Below are 21,117 nucleotides of genomic sequence, written 5' to 3'. Positions count from 1 at the left end.
AAACGAAGAGGGAGATGATTACGCTTATACATATATACGGCCTCACTCAACGACCAAACCCTTGTCGTTTCAATATTTTTTTTTTCTTTTCAAAATGGGCCTTTAATGGACTACAATTCAAGTGGTCCATACATATAGAGTTTGAGGATGTTACAAATTTCCTTTATAATTTGTTCATTTCTCCAGCTTTTTTGGTTGAGTGGATTAAATAAATTTTCCAACTTATGCCTCTCAAATGGTAAAAAACTAGATGAATAATCATTCAACCTATTCAACCTATTAATTTAAGTCATCCATTTGCATCCTTTGTTTTGCTTCAGATTTTGTTTTTGTTTTTTAAGTATAGCTCATCTTTTCTTATATATATATATAGATACTAATCTCTTTGTTGTTATCCTAATCTTTTACTCAAAATACTTTGATCGCTTCATTTGGATTTTGTTCAAAATGAGAAAGTTAAAAGAGTGCGGCCAAAGCATATAAATAAGGTTAGCATTTCTAAGAAAATTACAGCATACTAACAATTTATAATTAATTTGTACTTTTTTAATAGACATACTTAAAAATAGTGAGAAAAAAAAAAACAGTAAATGTTAGTCAATAAATTTCGCTTTGAATCAAAAAAGCAGCACGCAATTTAAGAATTTGGTTTGATTCGAAGAACTAGATTCAAAATTAGCTTTGTATTCACCTGTTTAACGTTTTAGATTTCATAACCCAAATGAAATTATTCGATGTTTACTCTATATTTTCCGACATACAGTATATAAGTTTATAAACTCCTCATAGTTTGCTTCCAAATATGAATCTCTTACAAGGATCAAACTGGTTCTGCCTTTTCTGTACTGCTGTCTAAATTTTTTATCTAAAAAAAAAGAAAAGAATAAAAATGAGCAATAAATAATAAGAATTTATTTAAAAAGAAGAAAAAAAAGAGTATATAGCATAGGCCTAGTAAAGTCAACTTGCGTGTTCACACTCATCCCACAAGTTTCGTCTCCATCTCCCCCAATTTTTTTTTTATTTTTATACAGACTTACTAATTTCTTATTTATGAAACCCCAAAAATATTAAAATCTTCTCCTCCACTCCAAATCCAAAAGAGAGAACTCAAAACAAAAACGTGAAACAACACAACTTCGATGAAAGCCGCCTCCGCCGCCGTTTACGGAGACGAGGAAGAAGAAGAAGAAGAAGAAGAAGAAGTCTGTGATGTTTTCGACGGTGCTGAGGTAGTAGATTCCAAGAAAAGCAACGAAACCAAAACGCTTAAAGGTTTCTTCACTTCTCTGCTTCTGATGGAGGAGCACGAGAAACAAGACCAAGAAGCTCGTAACGCTGCTTCACGCCGCGAAATGTCCGATTTCCAATCTAATTACCGGAAAAGAGCTAGAACCATGTCCGATTACTACTCCGATCTCAACGATTACTACACCGACGCTGAAGAGAGTGGTGATATCAATCTCAAGAAGTCACGCGTCTCACGCGCCGCCGTTGCTTCCGTTGCTGCTGCTGTTTCTTCCGAGGTTGAGGCGGAGAGCAGTGAGATAACCGGATCCGGATCGGTTAAAAGTACGGGTACGGGTTCGGGTCAACAGAGACGGTTATGGGTTAAAGATCGGAGCAGAGCTTGGTGGGAAGAGTGTAGCCGATTGGATTACCCTGAAGAGGATTTCAAAAAAGCGTTTAGAATGTCCAAATCCACGTTTGCGTTAATCTGCGACGAGCTTAACTCCGCGGTTGCTAAAGAAGACACCGCGTTAAGAAACGCGATTCCTGTGCGGCAGCGAGTCGCGGTTTGTATTTGGAGATTAGCCACCGGTGAGCCGTTACGTCTCGTATCTAAGAAGTTTGGTTTAGGTATCTCGACTTGTCACAAGCTTGTTCTTGAGGTATGTAAAGCCATTAAAGATGTTTTGATGCCTAAGTATCTCCAATGGCCTGATGATGAGTCTCTTAGAAACATTAGAGAAACGTTCGAATCTGTTTCGGGTATACCAAACGTTGTTGGCTCTATGTATACAACTCACATTCCTATCATAGCTCCTAAGATTAGTGTAGCTGCTTATTTCAATAAGAGGCATACTGAGAGGAACCAGAAGACTTCGTATTCGATCACGATTCAGGCCGTTGTGAACCCGAAAGGTGTTTTTACTGACTTGTGCATCGGATGGCCAGGGTCAATGCCTGATGATCAGGTGTTGGAGAAGTCGTTGTTGTATCAAAGAGCTAACAATGGAGGTTTGTTGAAAGGGATGTGGGTAGCTGGTGGACCGGGGCATCCGTTATTGGACTGGGTTTTGGTTCCATACACGCAACAGAACTTGACGTGGACGCAGCACGCTTTCAACGAGAAGATGAGTGATGTGCAGAGAGTTGCTAAAGAAGCGTTTGGGAGGTTGAAAGGACGGTGGGCGTGTCTTCAGAAACGGACTGAAGTGAAGCTTCAGGATTTGCCTACGGTATTGGGGGCGTGCTGTGTGCTTCATAACATATGTGAAATCAGAGAGGAGAGAATGGAGCCGGAGCTGATGGTTGAAGTGGTTGATGATGAGGTTTTGCCTGAAAATGCATTGAGATCGGCTAATGCGATGAAGGCAAGAGATACTATCTCGCATAATCTATTGCATCACGGCCTCGCGGGTACTTCATTCCTATAAAAAAAAAAGACTCTGGAAATGTTCTTTTTTTTTTGGGTTTCCTCTCTTATATGATAAAACTAAAACTTACTTTGATTCTTTTGTTTATGCATAATGTATTATTGTATCTTTAGATCACAGATGATATATGAGGGAATAGAAGAAACTTAAGTTATTATATATACACACATACTCTATACAATTATTTCCAGTCTCTTTTGATGAGTGGTAAACATGAATGTATAACACAGCTCAATGAGATTTCATTCTCTGGTGTGTATTCTACTGGAATGTGAGTAAGAATGAGCCAACAAGTTTGGTTTTTACACTTTTGTTGTTATGGTGCTTCAAAGTTCAAACAAAAGAAAAGACATGTTTTTTTTTAATGCTATACTCATGTCATAGTCTTCCAATTTGTCAGGGTACGTCACTCGTTACTCGAGTGGCTCTAAACTCAGCAGTGACAGCCACTCTTTTCTTTTCGGACCCACATTTCAGATGCAAACCGACATGCGAGATTTTAATATCTTGATGGTTGTTTTTGTAAAATATCTCAAAAGAGTTTAGATATATTAACCAAAATTTATATACATACATATGTAATACAAACATGCTAATTAATCAATCTAAAAGCTAATCCGTATAACAAAGAAAGTTTTTGCATGTTTTATTCTAGTCTCTAGAAGAAGCAACCCCCATAACAAAATAGAGAATCCTCCTTAAAAAAAGCGATTATACAAAAAACAATGGTTAATATAAATCCTTGACTCCCGCTTTTTTCTCTGTTTTGGTTCTAATGGAAAGAAAAAAAAAAAAGTTTGTTGATCGTCGGAGAAACAAACTTTGACAACAGGAAGAAGAGAGGAGAGGATTGTTAAAAAGATCCAGAAGAAGAAGAAAAGCCTTTTCACAATCTTCTTCTTCTTTCTCTGTTCTTCTCTCTCTCCTCTCTTCTTGTTCCCAGACACGACCTTAAAGAGATATAGAGAGAGAGAGAGAGAGAGAGAGAGAGAGGTCTGGTAACACCTGACTAAAATTTATTTAGAATATACTTAATGGCTCGTCCTTACCCATCGGAGGATGGCCACGGCCACGCACCAGTGAACTCCACGGTTGTCGCCATTGACAAAGACAAGAACAGTCACTACGCTGTTCGTTGGGCTGTTGATCATCTCTTCAATATGAATAATAATAACACCAGCATGATTCTAGTCCATGTTCGTCTTAAAAATTCAAACCGTAGGTATCTTCTCCTCATATTCACATTCACCTAATTCATAATTGTTATCTTCTTAATCAAATTAACTTTAACAAATGTTGTTGTTGTTGTTGCAGATGGAGGTAACATTGATGATAATGAAATAAATCAGCTTTTTGTTCCATACAGAGGTTATTGTGCACGCAAAGGGGTATAATAAGTTTCTCATTCAAGCATTTCGTCGAAGCATTTCATTTAAAACATACATTGATGTGTTTCTCTTTTGTCAATGTTTAGATTACAATGATGGAGGTGATTCTAGAGGATACAGACGTAGCGAAAGCAATATTGGATTACGTGAACAACAACCTTGTGACCAACCTCGTGTTGGGATCATCCTCAAAGAGCCCATTCGCAAGATCTCTCAAGTTCACCAAATCACATGACGTTCCTGCTTCCGTTCTCAAATCAATGCCTGAGTTTTGTTCCATCTATGTCATCTCTAAAGGCAAAGTCCAGTCTTCGAAAACAGCTCAAAGACCTATCACAAACACACTCGTCCCACCTCGTGCACCTTCATCCACGTTTCATACACCTGACAATGACCAAGATCATTTACCTAGGTACTCTTTTGTAACGTGTGCTTAATTTGCTACTATGATGGTTTTGTAATAAATCATGCAATGAAAGAAGTTATGTTTCTTGAGGACATTTGTAGGAATCAGCGTAATGCAAGGAACTCAACTCCAGAGAGGCATTCTCATGATGGCAATGGATACAAACCAATGAGAGAAATGCAGAAGATTCCTACAAATGGATCATTGGATTTTAATTATGATTTTAGGCAGCCAAGATGTCAAAAGAACTCTTCTTCTGCAAGAAACTCATTTACTGATGAAGGTGATGTTGGTTCTGTGATGATGATGGGTGCTTCTATTGATCTTACTGCTGAGAATTTAGATCTCGTTGTTGGTGCATCAGCTTCTTCTGATGAGTCTGTTTCACAATCAACGGTATGTTTGTTTAAACACAGTAGAGCAATATGTCTATGATGATGGATAAGATTAGTATCCACTTAATGGTTTATTTGCAGAGAGATATTGAAGCTGAGATGAAAAGGTTAAAGATTGAACTCAAGCAAACCATGGACATGTATAGCTCAGCCTGCAAAGAAGCTCTTAATGCAAAAAAGAAAGTAAGACTTTGTTCAAGAGCTAGTTAACGAGGATGTTTTTGTTTATGCTCCTTCTGATACTTTCTGGCTCTCTCTTGGTTTTTGAAGGCAAATGAGCTTAACCTGTGGAAAATGGAAGAAGCTAGAAGATTTGAGGAAGCTAGAGTTTCTGAAGAGGCAGCTTTAGCTGTTGCGGAAATGGAGAAGGCCAAGTGCAGAGCTGCTATAGAAGCAGCTGAGAAAGCGCAGAGAATGGCTGAGTTGGAAGGACAAAGAAGAAAGCAAGCAGAGATTAAAGCAAGAAGAGAATCTCAGGAGAAAGATCGTGCTCTTAGCGCTTTGGTACAGAACGATGTCCGGTACAGAAGATACTCTATTGAAGAGATTGAAGAGGCTACTGACAACTTTGCAAACAACAGAAAAATAGGAGAAGGTGGGTATGGACCAGTCTATTACGGCACACTTGATCACACACCTGTCGCAATCAAAGTCTTGAGACCTGATGCTGCTCAAGGAAAGAAACAGTTTCAACAAGAAGTCGAGGTTCTAAGTAGCATAAGACATCCTCACATGGTTCTTCTTCTTGGTGCATGTCCGGAATATGGGTGTTTGGTGTATGAGTTCATGGAAAATGGGAGTTTAGAGGATAGACTCTTCCGTAGAGGAAACTCGCCTCCTCTATCATGGAGGAAAAGGTTTCAAATAGCTGCAGAGATCGCTACTGCACTCTCCTTCCTTCACCAAGCAAAGCCAGAGCCTCTGGTTCATCGTGACCTAAAACCTGCCAATATACTCTTAGATAAAAACTACGTGAGCAAGATCAGTGACGTTGGATTAGCTCGGTTAGTACCCGCGTCAGTGGCTAACACAGTCACGCAGTTCCACATGACATCTGCAGCAGGAACGTTCTGTTACATAGACCCTGAGTACCAGCAAACGGGAAAGTTAACCACGAAATCAGACATATACTCATTAGGGATAATGCTGCTTCAGATCATCACTGCAAAGAATCCAATGGGTTTGGCTCATCATGTGTCGAGGGCAATCGATAAAGGAACTTTCAAGGATCTGCTTGACCCTGCCGTGACAGATTGGCCGGTCGAAGAAGCTACAAATTTTGCTAAGTTGTGTCTACAATGTGCAGAGCTAAGGAAGAGAGATAGACCAGATCTTGGAAAAGAAATAGTTCCAGAGCTACTCCGGTTAAAAAACTTGGGGATGAACAATGAATCAGGTAATATTACAGTACTATACATATAAAGACCTAGACAAAGCCTTGAAAAATTACCAAGTCAAATTAACGCTCAATTGCTTATTCATTAGGATGCCATACATAACTACCGGGTCTGAAGATCATATGCTTCTTAAATCTTTTCAAGACTTTGACGAGGAACTGAATAGAAAGATTGCTTGATTCTCAAGAAAGAAAGAAAGAAAGTGGTAAGTGAAGTGCCATGATGAGATGACTTAACCAAAACCGTACCTAACCCTTGTTAATATTATATATCTCTGTAACATGATAGCTTCCACCTTTCTTTCTGGCTTTCGGATGAAAAAGTATTGAACAAAATGCAGTGGCGGCTTATTGTGTCTCTTCTCGTCGCATAACTAAGTCGAAGCTATTGATTTATTCAAACTATTTATGTTCTTCTGAAGTTTAATTCATTTCTAATTTTGTGAGAGAATATGATTTTGATATAGATTTTATTTATTTTTGTGTGGAAAGCTTCATGGGTTTTTATTTTTATTTTCATCTCTAAAGAGTTCAAACTAGTTTGGTTTCAACTTTATAAAAACACCCGGTTACAACTAAAAGCAATACTTGGCTCCTAAAGAACAAGAGATTAACATAAGAAAAGATTAAAAGATGAACGAATCAATACAATGGTGACCTTTATAAAATGGAATCGATACAAAGCCAGCTTTGGAAGCAAAGTATAAAAAAGAACAATAAATCAATAATGACAGAACAAAAATTTTGGAGTGTGTGACACTTTTTAGTTCTAGGATTAGTTGCTTCATAAAATGGATTATTTATTGAGTATGAGTTGAGAAAGGAATATCGTAAGTCATTTGAAATATAATGAAATCAATTATTCGAGAAAGCCATGTTTGCACCTTTACCCTAAGATAAATAAAAAACATATAAAGCTTAACATACATTGTCTTTTTTATATTCTCAAAATTTACTGTTAACTTTCCAGCAAAACACAATCCATCAAGAAAGCATCTTATTAGTATCAAGCCACCAGATAATTTATAAATGACCAACCAACTAAACTAAGCAATGAACATTATTCCACTCTCCCAAACACCAACTTCTTAGATCATCAACATGGGACTCATCATCGTCATCATTGCATTAGTCATGGTCGTAGTAGTTGCATCATCACCGTCCGATCAAACAAATGTCCTTACACCTCTTTGCATTAGTGAATGCTCCACATGTCCAACCATTTGCTCTCCTCCGCCTTCAAAACCCTCTCCCTCCACGTCGTCGTCACCACCTCCGTCTCCCGCATTGCCGTCCTCCACTTCTCCACCGCCTCCACCGCCACACAAACACTCTCCCCCGCCACTTTCGCAATCGCTTTCACCGCCACCGTTAATTACCGTTATCCATCCACCGCCGCCACGGTTTTACTATTTTGAGTCCACACCACCACCCCCACAGATTTCTTCCGATGGAAAAGGCTCGCCCCCATCAGCTCCACCGTCGCCACCATCCCCAAAGGGACAGTCACAAGGGCAACAACCTCCTTATCCGTTTCCTTACTTCTACTTCTACACGGCATCAGATGCCACTCTTCTCCTTTCTTCTTCTTTTTTAATCTCTCTTGTTATATTTTCTTTATCTATCTTTCTTAACGGTTCTTTAGTGTGAAGAACTCCTCTATATTGTCTGCTTACTAATATAGTATACTATTGTTTATTCATTTTTGGTGTAATATAAGATTGCTTTCTCATCAATGCAACATTGTGTTGGAAGTAAATTCTTTTAGAAGTGATGGAGAAAGTGTTTTGAGTATTTGAGAGAGTAGTTTAGAAAATAAAACTTTTATTACTTTGATTTTAACTTGGAACAACTTCACAACATCTTAGTTACAAATAAGAGTAGGAGGAGGTATTTATAGCCTCCATATTACAAAATATCTAGAATATTTTAATCCTTAATCTAGATTATTCTAACACAATATCTAGACTATAATAATATAATTATCTAGATAGTTCTAAGTAAATATCTAAATTTTTATGTTTAAGGAGGTGATACATTATTCTAGAACTTTTAGATATTTTTTAAGGAGGTGGAGATCTTGATATTTCTAGAGAGAACTCTAGAACATGGATTTAATTAACCTTGATTAAAAAATCAAGTTTAACTCTCAACACATTGAACATCAAAGTATTTAGGCATGTGAAAACAAGCTAATCGGCAAATTGTAGCCAAATGTGTCCAACCGAATCGGTTATTAGTTTTATCAAGAAGCCACAAGCGAACTAAAACCTACCCTTAATTGATAATTTAATATCTAGCTAATTGAAGTTTACATGTAACAAAAGTGAAATGCACGTAAATCTTATTATCGGGTACGTTGGTTGGTTTATTTGCCGGCAATTAAAAAAAAGTTGGTCTATTTACCAAATCGAACCGAATTCGTATAGAACCAAGTTTCGGTTAAAATCCGGTTCGGTTATTTAACTCAATTAACGAAGATAGAAGAGAAAATTCAGATCCAAGAACAGGAAACAACTCACTGAAACATTTGAAAATCGTGAGTTTTCTGGATCTGTATACTCTCTTTGACGATAATTTGATAGCATCGGCTACAAGAGTCTGATCGGAAAATGGCAACGGAGGTTGGGGAGATGTCTCCGCCGGAAGCGACGGCGAGTCTTCTCTCTCTCGCTTCCGCCACTCAGCAACCGTACGTCTCCGAGCTCCTCTCCTTCACTCTTGATCGTCTCCACAAGGTATCCCTCTCTCTTTAGATATCTCTGCGCGCATGAGTTTTTCTTTTTTCTGAATCTTAATATCGGTTACTGGATAATTTTGAAGGAGCCGGAGTTGCTTCGAGTTGATGCGGAGCGGATTCAGAGGCAAATGCAAGAGGTTGCTGTTGGAAATTACCGCGCGTTTATCACCGCTGCTGATGCTTTGCTTGCGATCCGTCAGGAAGTTTCCTCCATTGATAAGCATCTCGAGTCTCTGGTAAATATTTTATACCTGTTCGTTCCATTTGTCAATCGAGCTCTACTGCTTCACTTGGTTAGTTCTGAATCCTGGTAGAGAAATTACGATTAGTGACAGTGCAAGTATCATTGCTAGGATCTGAAATAGTTTTTGGAAATGTTAGTGGAAAAGGTTGGACTAGCACTAGTCGTTTCTTGAGCGTTCAATAGTCTAGAGTGGAGTAATTAGAAACTTCGATTGGAATCAAGTTAAGCTGAAGAACTGTGTTTGTTTTCAGGTTCTATACTTTTGTAGACGCAGTGGTCTTGTTGTGTTGTAGTCTAGCAGACTGCTAACCTATTGAGAATAGGTGAATGAATCAGTGGATTAGGAATGTAGCTTGAGCTTCCATGTTTTCAGATAAAAAATCCTCTGACATTAGTAGCAGTTGCATCCTTGGAGATGTTTTCTTTTTTTCTATCAAATGTTGATGTCGGAAGTCTGTACTTTTCACATGTTGCAGATAGGCGAAGTCCCAAAACTAACGTCTGGTTGCACAGAGTTTATCGATTCCGCTGAGAATATTCTGGAGAAGAGGAAGATGAACCAAGCTTTGCTGGCAAATCACAGCACTCTTCTTGACTTGCTTGAGATTCCTCAGCTTATGGACACGTAAGTTACTAGACCTCGTGCCAAAAAGTTTAATCTGATTTCTTCTTGTCAATCTCCAAAAAGTGTAATCTGATTTCTTGTCAATCTCTGCTCATGCCTTTCATGAAAAAAAAAGCGGAACTTATTCCTGGCGTTAATCAAACTTCAAAATGTGTACAAGTTCTCTTCAAAATTATTTGTTATCCTTTTGTAGATGTGTGAGGAACGGAAATTTTGATGAGGCTCTTGACCTCGAAGCATTTGTATCCAAACTTGCGACCATGCATCCCAAGTGAGTGTTTTTGGTATCTTTCTCCCAATATATCTTTACTTTTTGCCTTCTTAAGCCCTAAAACTCTAAGTTTTAGCTCCTAAGAACTAATCTTCTCTCAATGTCAAGATTGCCTGTCATCCAAGCACTTGCAGCGGAAGTTAGACAAACAACTCAGTCACTTCTCTCACAGCTTCTCCAGAAGCTACGCTCAAATATACAGGTTTCATGTGAATATAGTTTGTTTGGATTCAGTAAACTATGCTTAGGCTTAGCAATCTAGTAGGCTCAATATTTTGTTAATGCTCTCTATTTCAGTTACCAGAATGTCTCCGGATTATTGGATACTTACGGCGAATAGGAGTCTTTGGCGAGTATGAAATGCGATTGCAGGTGAACTATTTTGACATATAAAGTGTTTTTCTTTTTCTGTGAAATTGTTCATTCTGAAATGTTCTATTTGTCTTTGCAGTTCTTAAGATGTCGAGAAGCATGGCTCACTGGAATTCTGGAGGATCTAGACCAGAAAAATGCTTATGAGTATTTGAAAGGCATGATAAACTGTCACAGAATGCACTTATTTGATGTGGTTAATCAATATCGAGCTATTTTTGCTGATGATACATCGGGGAGTGAAGAAAATTATGATGGTGGACTTCTGTTTAGCTGGGCCATGCATCAAATAACATCACACCTGAAGACTCTGAAAATTATGCTTCCAAAGATTACTGAAGGAGGATCTCTATCAAATATTTTGGATCAGTGCATGGTTGGTTTCTTCTACATCTCATGTACTCTCTTCTAGATTCACTGTGAAACTCTGATTTACATTTTGCTTTCTTCTCATGACCACACAGTACTGTGCGATGGGGCTTGGTTGGGTTGGGCTAGACTTCCGGGGTTTGCTTCCTCCACTTTTTGAAGAGTAACAATTCTTTTTATCACCCTTTTACTTCTTGTCATGCTTTTATTTATCTATGTACAAGTTCACTATCTAACTCACATACTTTCCACAGGGCCGTTCTGAACTTATTCTCTAAGAACATGAGTACAGCAGTTGAGAATTTCCAGGTGGGTGAATGCGAAATTTGAACTTTTGTTCTGGCATGGAACTCAACTCGAACAGTGTTTGATTTCCAATCAACCTCACATGCTGTACTCTTGAGTTTCTCAAATAAATTTTTCCTAATGTTTTTTACTTCCAGCTAGTTTTGGATTCACATAGATGGGTTCCACTACCATCTGTTGGCTTCCCATCAAGTGGTATTAATGAAGATAGCAAAGATGATGTCACACCTCCATCATACTTGATGGAGCACCCGCCTCTTGCAGTTTTTATAAACGGTGAGAGACTGATACATTATCGATTTCTAATACTATAGAAGATATAATAATAATAACCCTTGCTAACTCTTCTCACTATTACAAATGTTGCAAAATGAAATTGTATCTCTTTTGGATGATCTTTTTTCTCCAGTTTGATTGCAATTGATGATTCCGGTTATGTCCACAGGTGTATCTGCTGCTTTAAACGAACTACGTCCTTGTGCCCCGCTAAGTCTGAAGAACGTTGTTGCTCATGAACTGATCAAAGGACTTCAGGCTGTCTCTGACTCCTTACTAAGATACAATACAACTCGGATGCTTCGACTCAGTGAATCAAATCTCTTCCTCTCACTTTGCCGAGCTTTTGTTGAGGTCCAGTTTTACATCTCAATTTTGTATCAACAAGTCAAAAGTCAGCAATGTAACTCACATTGCCCTTTGTTCATACAGGTGGTTTTTCCACATTGTGCCACATGCTTCGGCCGATGTTATCCAGGTGGTGCGACCATCATTATGGATGCCAAGAGCGCATACGAAGGTCTAGGTCGCATCTTAGCTTCATCGTCCTCTCAAGAACCATCCAACAAATCTCCAAAGGTCATCAGCACCGACACAAAGGATGCATCAGAGAATGGTGTAGCCTCCCAACCCGAAGAAAAACAAGACGAGAGCCCGAAAGAGAAAGAAGATAACAATCCCATTCCATTACAAACTCCTGAGACAGCACCCGAGTCTTAAGAGATTTTCCATTAATTTGTCTTTTTGTTGTAAGAATGATATGCTAATACATATTATAGAGAGAGACAACAAAAGCTTTAAAACTAAGTGGAGAATATCAATGGATTATCCAGATGGTATAAATTTGATGGACTATGTCGAATTGAGATTTCATCTAAATTGTTTATGTCTTTTTATCGGCTCAACACAACTTATATGAACCAAACTCAGTCCATACATGGGTATTGGGTAATCAACTTCTACAAAGGATTCATAAAAGAAATAGATTCCTTCGTAATATTCAAAGAGTACACATCGGAGTTTATTAGCCACATGTATATGACCGATTTTGAGATTTTTTTTTGGAATTAATGAGAAAGTTGGCAAAAACGTGTCTGAATTTCGTTGCAAGGAGGAAGGAGAAGCAATTTCGTTGGGGAGATCTTGATCAGGAGCTTAAGAGGTATATCAGATTGGCAATTTAGTCACGATTTCTATAAGATTATATGTTAACTAGCGCTATCTATGCAACTATATGTAGCTGGAGAAGGAAAAAAAGCAGGAAAATAAGAGAGACGCACAGTATAGGGTGAAGGAGATCCAGGACAAGAATGAATATTACCAATACCCTGCGATCCACGAAACCAAACTTTGAATCTTTTTTTTTCTTCTTAGGGTTTCTAGACCTGCAAAACAAGCGCACATGTCATGGCAAAGGTCGTATGCATCCCCTTCTTTTTCAGTTTGGAAGCCCAAACAAGAAAGTAAATCTATGGAGATAGATTCAAGTTCCTTCTTTTTAAAAACTCAACGAGGGACGTTGATGAGGGTCAACGAGAGTTGATGGTGAGAGGGTCAACGAGAGTTGATGGTGAGAGGGTCAACGAGAGTGTTGATCAGATACTCCACTTATACCCGTAGGCTCACATATTATTTAGGGTCTTAGACTTGCCAAGCAAGCGCACCTGTCATGGCAAAAGTCAAATACAACCCCACCCAATGCAAGAACCTTGCTTCGTTTATCAACAAGGGTTGATGATGAGATCAAAGAGAGTTGGTCGTTGAAGAATCAACTGAGAGTTGATGATATTAGAGCATCAACGAGAATTTATTAGGATCAACGAGAGTTGATGATGAGATCAAGAAGAGTACTTGATCGTGAGAGCATCAACGAGAATTGATTAAGATCAACGAGTGTTGATGATGAGATCAAGAAGAGTACTTGATCATGAGAGCATCAACGAGTGTTGATCGTTAAAAGCATCAACGATGGTTGATTAGGCTCAACGAGTGTTGATGATGAGATCAACGAGATCAGTTGATCGTTAAAAGCATCAACGAGTATTGATGTTGAGATCAAGGGTTGATCGTTAAAGCATCAACGATAGTTGATATTAGAGCATCAACGAGTATTGATGATGAGCTCAAGGGTTGATCGTTAAAGCATCGACGAGAGTTGATATCAGATGTTGCGTTTGTCCCAGCACGGTCATATATATTGATCCCTACAAGAATACGAAACAGATTGAGTCAATTTTACAAGATATATATATTTATATATATATATATATATATATATATGTATAAGCAGAAGACCCGAGATATTTAGAAAGAGAGTAACAATGAAACAGAGAAATCCTAGGCTAAGCATGTAAGGAAAAATATAGATATAGAAGATAACGTATATACCTTGATGACAAGCCGAACTCTAACAAGAAGAACATCGGCTTCTGGTTGTTAATCAACGAGGGTTGACATGAAGATCAACGAGAGTTGACAACGAAGATGAAGATCAACAACGAGAGTTGATTAGATATAGATTAACGAGGGTTGACAATGAGGATCAACGAGAGTTGATGAATTAGATGATGTTATTTGTCACGATATATAAAGAGAGAGCAAACCCCATAATCCTAGTTGATTTAGGAAAGATCCTACGGTTGTTATTTATTCTCATGTTAAGTAATCCACGGTACAGATGAAACAAAATGAAGAAAAGTCGGTAAAAAGACATAACAAAAGTCGGTTAATATAATACAAATCTGTGCCCTGAGATTGGTTCGGTTAACTTTGGTTAGATAGCATATTTCTTATCAATCCAGTTTGACCTCGATCACGAAAGAGGAAAGCAAAAAAACATGAGAGATTGCAGGTGGAGAAGATCATTACATTCACAAAGATCACAAGGTTTTCATTGTTTTGGTACGACTTGAGAGAGTAACTAACACACATTAACTAAAGATTGAGTTATATAGACATGAGAGATTGCCCAAAAACCCCCACACCACATGAAGAAATGATAGCAGATCACTCTTCAAAGATTGGTCCAAGATAGTCACCTTCCAAGCTAGCCAACGCCTGAAACTCTCTCTCTGCCTCCATCCACTTCGTCCCAAGCACCACGACCCTCACTGTAGCCTCAACCTGGATCCTAGACATCCTATCATTCATGAAGATCGGGTTCTCTCCTGGGATGTACTTGTAATCGGGCATCTTCGTGTATGAAAGGTATACATTCTCGATAGGACCACATCTCATGAAGACACCGTGCTTCAACACCTTGTGCACCACACCGTGAATTATCTCTCCTTTAAAGATCTTGAAAGTCATTCCGCTGAACATCACAGGGAACAAAACTTCACCCGTGTGCTCCCTGATTTTGCCTTCTCCAATCTTGTCCAGTGCTGTGACTGCCACGTAGTAGCCAAGCTCCTTGGTTGCTTTCTTGGAAGCAAATGCGTCTAGTAACTGGACTAGTATAGCCCTCTTTAGAATCAGCCCTTTTGCGTCCATGTTTTCAGCTGCAATCATCACGTTCCATGGTAACTTGACTTTGAGAAACATTCTTCAACCTTTCAAAACCAAAACCAAAAACATTGTCAGACAGAGCTATGTAAAGGAACAAAAACAGAACTGAAAATATCATAGAGAAAGAAAAAGATAGTAGACAGAAACTTCTAGGTTCTTCTCTGAAACGAACATCTCTAGATTTACGAACATCAAACAAAATGGTCTGTCTTTATTTATAAATGCACCAGCAACGTACCAATTCCACCTATCTAACAGTACTCAGAACAAAACAAATCATAAACCGGTTTCACATTCAAACATCTACCAAGACTTACAGACTGATAAAAATGTGAGCTTTTTCAGTCAGGCATTTAATCAAACAGTACGCAGGCATGTAAGTAACCAAGGGAGAATCATCAAAAAATCCATCAAAAGCTAACAACTTTTACATGAAACATAAAGACCCACAAAAAGGCTTTGAATTTTGCAATTTTACGATTAAATACTCAGACCATCAAACCACATTTTCTCTAGCAACAACCCACATCGTTCAAGACCATATACACTGAAAATGTCTGAGAAATTAGTTGATAAAATCAGAAGAATAAAGAACCCATACCTTTGTTTTGGATTCCGAAGGTAGGAAACGAAACGAGAAATCGTTCAAGACTGATTTTGAAGGATCAAAACGATGCGGGGCGAGAGAAAGACGACGAGACGAGACGAGACACTCACTACTAGACTGAGTTCAACAAAGAAACTCAAAAGACTTCAATTTTAATTAGTTTACACGTTAGTGGGCTTTAAAGGCCCATTATTACTGAGAAAAATATATATAAAAATTCGTACTTTAGTTTAAAATATTTTTTATCAATAATCATTCCAGCTTTTGAGTAGTATAAACCTATATATATACTAAACTTATTTTACTCAGTGATATATAACATATATATTTTTTAAGATAATATTTCTTTATTATATCTATTTGCGATTTTAGGTGGAATTTTATTCAATTTTTTTATCAATAAGAATCATTGAATATGAATATATAATTTGAAGATTAAAAGATAAATCTATATAAATACCGTACTTACTTTACTAATCTATATATAACATACAGTGCCGGTCCAGTATTATTGGGTACCCTACGCACAATCCGACTTAGAGGCCTTAGAGTAACACAAATATTTATTTTTTACCTTAGAAAAAAAAGCTATAGGCCTTTTCTTAGTTGATTTACACTAAAAAGTCTAATTTTTTGACTCAAATTCATACTAAAATCTAATTTTTGGGATAAAATTTATATTTTTCTTACCAAATTAGGCTTTTTCTACACATATACATCAACAAAACTTCAAAGAAAAAAAAAATTTTGGGACCCGAATCCACCGCTTGGGTGACTTCCCCTCTCGACCGGCACTGATAACATATATTGTCTAGTGTCGCAATAATATTATCGACAATCTTCTGACCTTTTATCTATAAAAGAGTTCATTCCATATTCATATCTCATGAAAACATAATTTTAAAAGTTCTAACGTCAATATATCGTTGATCTAATTATGGAAACCATTTAAACATATCGATATCCTACATTAAATGCGAATATACAAAGTTTTATGAACAGTTTTAATGTTATGACGCTACAATGAGATTGTCCAAATGCATCATCTGCCATTATAAAATTTTCGACTAAATCAAGAATACTTAAATGATGAAATGTTTAAACCCCACAATGAATATTTATTCATTAATCCAAGTTACACATTTTTCTAAAATCTCATATGTTATTTGCAGATGATAATTTGTGATGCAACCCCAACTTCGTCTTCTTAACAAAAACATAGTGTACTTTAAATATGTTATTTTTGCCAATGTTTTGGGTTAAAAGCATTTGATAATATATATATATATATATATATATATATTTCTTATATATGTTTTATATCATGTTATAAAATTGTAGCTCCAGTTGATAATATATCTTATGAGATATGCTACACAAATCACATGCCACTTTTTGTAACGGCTTACATAACATTTTTTCTATATTTCCTGATCAGTGATTTTGTTTTTTAGATAGATTATTTTTTCAAAAAAAATTTTCATAGTTTTTTCAAAAAATAATGTGTCCCTTACAATGTCTTTGTTTTAGATCAAAACTTTTAAGTTAAGTTAAATTAAGTAATTAATCTTTTCTTTTTTATAAGTAAAATTTAATAATAAATCTTTATGGTATATGTTTCTTAAAAACTAATGTTTTACTTTAATTTTATTTTCATGTTTAGATTTTTATAAATACAATTACATAACTTATTTGCTTACATTCTAAAACTCATTAACCCATTCTAAATTTGGAATATAATCATTTTTTGTTATAATTTTAATAATAACATTACTACTAAAACAAATTTATAGTATTATTTTACAATTTTAAAATTTTTATTTATTTTACTTAGTTAATTTTTAGATAGTTATTATTGTATTATTTACTAAAAATATATTATTGTTTATACTATTTTAAAATTTTAATTAATTTTAGTTAATTCATTATTTATTTATTTATTATTATTAATTATAAGTAATAAATATGCAATGAATGAATATTAAAAATAGTATTTTTATGTAAAAAAATTAAAAATTGATTAGGTGGATGCTGATGTAGAGAAAGGAGAAGTGAGCAAAGTTAACTTTAGATTCTTATTTATTTTGTAATTAGCTCAATTAATTTTGTGGGAACTTTTTTTTTTTTTTGGGTAATGGTTTAACATATGATGGAATAATAGTATAATAAATTGTATTAATTCTTTGAATAATTAACCTAATCAAACATATGAACAAATTACAAATTTTAGCATCCATTATATTAACCTATGTGAAAAATTTACAGCTTATATTACATGTATCATGCATGTATGTCACGTTTATGTATGCAAATTAAACTCGTCTATCATCCACTAACTATAGACCCGTCTTCCGTAAATGTGAAGTTGACCATAGTCCAGAAATGTTGTTCGCCATCTACGAACTTTCGTGTATGCAGTATGCTGCATGAACTCGTACATATATTGATACAAATACAATGATACTATACATATATAAGATCTAGAAAAGCGGGGTACACCAAAATAACCTATATAGCAAAATTCTTCTAAATCTAATAAACACTACAACAAATATTCACATTAATAGCACATGACGATAGCTCATTTTCCACAACTGCTATGATAGAGTAATTATTTTTTCGATTGTTCTATAATAACACTAAAACAATGCTAAGAAACCAAATCACATATTCCGCCAACATTTGCTCGAAAATATTGAGTTAAGCGCCATAACTTAGAAAATATTAACTTAAGCGCCACAATTTTTCCTTTCTTTTACATTGGTTTGGAGACAAAAATGAAAAAAAGAAAAATTTCGACCAAAAGAAAAACAGTTCTTGAGGAAACCATCTTCTTCTCCCTCCATCCTCCTCGCAGATCTACTCCGCCGTTGTTGCTGAACCATCTCTCCCACCCTCTTCCATCTTAGCCACCTCATCCATCTCCAATTCCTACGACCCAGCTCACCCAAACCCTAAATCGAAATTTTGGTTGATTTAGGGTTTATGCCTCATCTTCCCCGTCTCTCTCTCACCTCATTGGCTCTCTCAGTGAGGAGCCCGATTCCAGTTTAGGGTTTATGCCTCATCTTCCTCGTTTCTCCCTTTCTCTCTTCGTAGCCAGCCACCACCATGGATTCTCGAGCTATACTCGATTCCGCTTTGTTTCAACTCACTCCTACTCGCACGAGGTCTATCTCTCTCACTTCTGATTCAATTTACTTTGTTTGATCTTCTTTTTGTGGTTGAATTGTGTTTTGAATTTTGTGTTTGATTGTGTTTTTTAAGAGTCGATCTGGGCTCTTCTGTGAGAGTAAGAAGCATAAGCTAGCTTCTAGAATTTCAAACCTTTCGTCTCTCATCTCCAATTTGCTAGAGATCAGATCTCTAAAGGAGGTTACTCCATCTCTCTTCATCCTCCTTCTTTTCACTCTCCTTGGTTCACCAAATCCACTTTTGATCGGTAATTTTAATTCCCTGAATCCCGATTCTTCGATTTTTTTGTTGACAATTTCTAATTTCAGATTCTCATTATGTCAATTTTGTTTGCATTATTGGTGTGTATGTGAGTGGAAGAAGATCTTGATAAGACAATTTTGAACTTGTTGCTGATTATGTTTCTTTAATTTTGTAGATTTGTAAACACGCCTGCGATAATCGAGAGATTTGCGAATCTGGAGAAAGAGATCTTGTAGATTGAGCATTCTATTCAAGCTAATGAAAACGCCAATGCTGCTGCTGATGCTGAGCAATTACAAACACAAGATGGTGAAGCTAATTCTGGAGTAAGTAGTAATCTAAGGAAGTCGAACGAGTTATTCAAGGTAAACTTGTGGTTTTGAGTTGGACTGTGTTATTTAGTTACTGGTTTTGTTTGGTAAATTGAGTGTTTAATTTTGTTCTCAATGTATTACTATAGAAGGTATTTGAGAATGGCAATGAGGTTACAGGAGAGGAAACCTCAAAGTAACGTTTCTAACTATGGAACTTAATACAATTTGTTTTGGCGCATTCTGCCATTGATGGATAAGTTTTGGTTGACTAATCGTGTTTTTTTGTTCGTCTCATTTACCATAATTCAGCTTCAACGTCTTCTTGAAACACATAGGACATTGCTACTGTAGGATTTCGATAAGTTTTGGTGGTTGCAGTGAAAGCCGTGCAGTAGATACAGAGTCACTATGTGTTCTAGCCGGAAAGGTGGTCTGGTCTGTTTGCATTGATGTTCACATTTTTGACAATGGAATTGGCTGCATTTCTTCTTCATGTTCAGGTTCTTGTTGTAACAATGATCTTTTATGTGTATTTTGTTGCTCACTCTCTAATATGAACTTGGTTTTTTTCAAAAATCACACATTAGAATATTTCATTATATTTATATGACTCTCTTGTCTTTTAACTCTCTGTATCTTTGATGAATTAGAGCTATGGTGCAAGGCAGTGCAAGTGTGGATCAGAGGACCTTGCTCTGTCCATGACATCAACTCTTACTCTCTCTCTCTCTCGGAACAAATTGTAAATGGTAACATTTTTTTCCTTCTTCTTATCTGAGTCATTGCTTGACCTACTTAGTAGGAGTTGCTCATGCTTCATTTGAGTACATCAAGTTCATAATGTGAGTTGGAATATCTTATTGGAAGTTTTGGTAGTCTTGTGAAGGTTTGGAATATATCTTATTGCTCTGCTTGTTTTATCCGTTTCATTATGTTTTTGTGTTTATGTCTTGGTATAGGTTCCCACATTGCCTATATCTGTTAGTTGTCTATTTGAACATGTTGTAACGTTGAATAATAAGGTTTGTAGGTTTCCGCTCATGTATAGGTAACACTTACAATTTATGGTTTATTTATCTCTATGTGATTGCTATGTGCTTATAGGGTTAATGGCATATTGTGGCTTCTCACGATTCTTTTGTTTCATATGAGCAGATATATATGGAGAGGATAACTAACATGTCTTTTTCATACATTCAAAGTGAACTAGTAGCTGTTCAATGGACTATTTCAAGAAACGCTAAGTGAGCAGCTAAAAGAGAGTCTTTGCTACAACAAGTAAGAAAGGCTGGGTTACATGTACATGTCATGTTAGTTTTATTGTTAGTTTTATTTTGTTTAAGACTTGGTGACACTTTGTTATGTAAGACTTATTTTGGTTAATGTAATTTATGTTATGTATGTTGATTATTTTATGAAATGTAAAAATTTAAATATATTTAAATAAATTTTGAAAAAAAAAATTCTAATAATAAATAAAACAGCATGAATTTTGTGATCCAATAAAATATATTATAGCATTCGATTAGTGCTATGATATAATTACAGTAAAAACTCCTAACATAGCGTGTAAAATGACTTATAACATTATCTTTAAAAATTTAAAAAACGGGATAACATAACATTTCTAAACTGCTATGGTATAATACTATACCATAGCATACGAATTATGTGGTATCATATGTGAGGTACCTACAATAACAGTGGCCTAACATAGCGTTTGTAAAAGAGCTATGAATTACATATTATAGCGTTTCTCTCGTACTAACAATGTACATATTTGTTGTAGTGAAATATGATTGC

The 21,117-nt window shown here is 36.2% G+C and overlaps 5 protein-coding genes and 1 long non-coding RNA gene across 11 annotated transcripts; 5 read left to right on the top strand and 1 right to left on the bottom strand.

The window, feature by feature from the left end:
- LOC104769440 lies at positions 987-2,844 on the top strand. The gene has a single exon (XM_010493656.2). It carries the CDS (start codon positions 1,143-1,145, stop codon positions 2,658-2,660), a length of 1,518 nt encoding a protein of 505 aa, XP_010491958.1. The 5' UTR covers positions 987-1,142; the 3' UTR covers positions 2,661-2,844.
- Positions 3,436-6,770, top strand: LOC104769439 (U-box domain-containing protein 52-like). Of its 2 annotated transcripts, none has more exons than XM_010493654.2 (7): positions 3,436-3,878; positions 3,975-4,048; positions 4,135-4,460; positions 4,556-4,850; positions 4,931-5,032; positions 5,120-6,245; positions 6,335-6,770. In XM_010493654.2, the coding sequence occupies exons 1-7, from the start codon at positions 3,695-3,697 to the stop codon at positions 6,346-6,348; spliced, it is 2,121 nt and encodes a 706-aa protein (XP_010491956.1). In that variant the 5' UTR covers positions 3,436-3,694; the 3' UTR covers positions 6,349-6,770. The 2 variants fall into 2 exon arrangements, with proteins under 2 accessions (XP_010491956.1, XP_010491957.1); XM_010493655.2 differs by having other exon boundaries at positions 3,753-3,882; positions 6,335-6,769.
- LOC104769438 (leucine-rich repeat extensin-like protein 1) lies at positions 7,095-8,012 on the top strand. Its single transcript, XM_010493653.2, has one exon. It carries the CDS (start codon positions 7,347-7,349, stop codon positions 7,893-7,895), a length of 549 nt encoding a protein of 182 aa, XP_010491955.1. The 5' UTR covers positions 7,095-7,346; the 3' UTR covers positions 7,896-8,012.
- LOC109124787 (conserved oligomeric Golgi complex subunit 8-like) lies at positions 8,858-12,321 on the top strand. The gene is made up of 12 exons (XM_010493652.2): positions 8,858-8,983; positions 9,069-9,221; positions 9,706-9,854; positions 10,048-10,125; positions 10,234-10,327; positions 10,423-10,497; positions 10,577-10,873; positions 10,962-11,029; positions 11,121-11,175; positions 11,310-11,448; positions 11,618-11,802; positions 11,881-12,321. Exons 1-12 carry the CDS (start codon positions 8,858-8,860, stop codon positions 12,166-12,168), a joined length of 1,707 nt encoding a protein of 568 aa, XP_010491954.1. The 3' UTR covers positions 12,169-12,321.
- Positions 14,301-15,710, bottom strand: LOC104769436 (DNA-directed RNA polymerase V subunit 7-like). Its single transcript, XM_010493651.2, has 2 exons — positions 15,557-15,710; positions 14,301-14,999 (listed from the first exon to the last, which is right to left on the bottom strand). The coding sequence occupies exon 2, from the start codon at positions 14,989-14,991 to the stop codon at positions 14,455-14,457; it is 537 nt and encodes a 178-aa protein (XP_010491953.1). The 5' UTR covers positions 14,992-14,999; positions 15,557-15,710; the 3' UTR covers positions 14,301-14,454.
- LOC104769434 lies at positions 18,100-20,688 on the top strand. Of its 5 annotated transcripts, none has more exons than XR_002037028.1 (7): positions 18,105-18,732; positions 18,830-19,004; positions 19,176-19,365; positions 19,461-19,507; positions 19,624-19,814; positions 19,965-20,063; positions 20,470-20,688. It is a non-coding gene; the product is annotated as an uncharacterized LOC104769434 (long non-coding RNA). The 5 variants fall into 5 exon arrangements; XR_764392.2 differs by having other exon boundaries at positions 20,274-20,688; XR_002037030.1 differs by having other exon boundaries at positions 19,464-19,507; positions 19,965-20,688.

Source organism: Camelina sativa, chromosome 20, assembly GCF_000633955.1.
Source record: "Camelina sativa cultivar DH55 chromosome 20, Cs, whole genome shotgun sequence".
NCBI classification, from domain to species: domain Eukaryota; kingdom Viridiplantae; phylum Streptophyta; class Magnoliopsida; order Brassicales; family Brassicaceae; genus Camelina; species Camelina sativa.
This window is presented reverse-complemented; position numbering and strand designations above follow the sequence as displayed.

What these genes read in the sequence shown, in the direction of transcription:
- LOC104769436 (XM_010493651.2), bottom strand. Translation starts at nt 14,991, where the DNA reads ATGTTTCTCAAAGTCAAGTTACCATGGAACGTGATGATTGCAGCTGAA.
- LOC104769439 (XM_010493654.2), top strand. Translation starts at nt 3,695, where the DNA reads ATGGCTCGTCCTTACCCATCGGAGGATGGCCACGGCCACGCACCAGTG. An exon ending in TCGTCTTAAAAATTCAAACC is followed by an intron (nt 3,879 to 3,974) that starts GTAGGTATCTTC and finishes TTGTTGTTGCAG; the next exon opens with ATGGAGGTAACATTGATGAT. An exon ending in AGTCTGTTTCACAATCAACG is followed by an intron (nt 4,851 to 4,930) that starts GTATGTTTGTTT and finishes GTTTATTTGCAG; the next exon opens with AGAGATATTGAAGCTGAGAT.
- LOC104769438 (XM_010493653.2), top strand. Translation starts at nt 7,347, where the DNA reads ATGGGACTCATCATCGTCATCATTGCATTAGTCATGGTCGTAGTAGTT.
- LOC109124787 (XM_010493652.2), top strand. Translation starts at nt 8,858, where the DNA reads ATGGCAACGGAGGTTGGGGAGATGTCTCCGCCGGAAGCGACGGCGAGT. An exon ending in CTTGCGACCATGCATCCCAA is followed by an intron (nt 10,126 to 10,233) that starts GTGAGTGTTTTT and finishes CTCAATGTCAAG; the next exon opens with ATTGCCTGTCATCCAAGCAC. An exon ending in AGTATGAAATGCGATTGCAG is followed by an intron (nt 10,498 to 10,576) that starts GTGAACTATTTT and finishes TTGTCTTTGCAG; the next exon opens with TTCTTAAGATGTCGAGAAGC.
- LOC104769440 (XM_010493656.2), top strand. Translation starts at nt 1,143, where the DNA reads ATGAAAGCCGCCTCCGCCGCCGTTTACGGAGACGAGGAAGAAGAAGAA.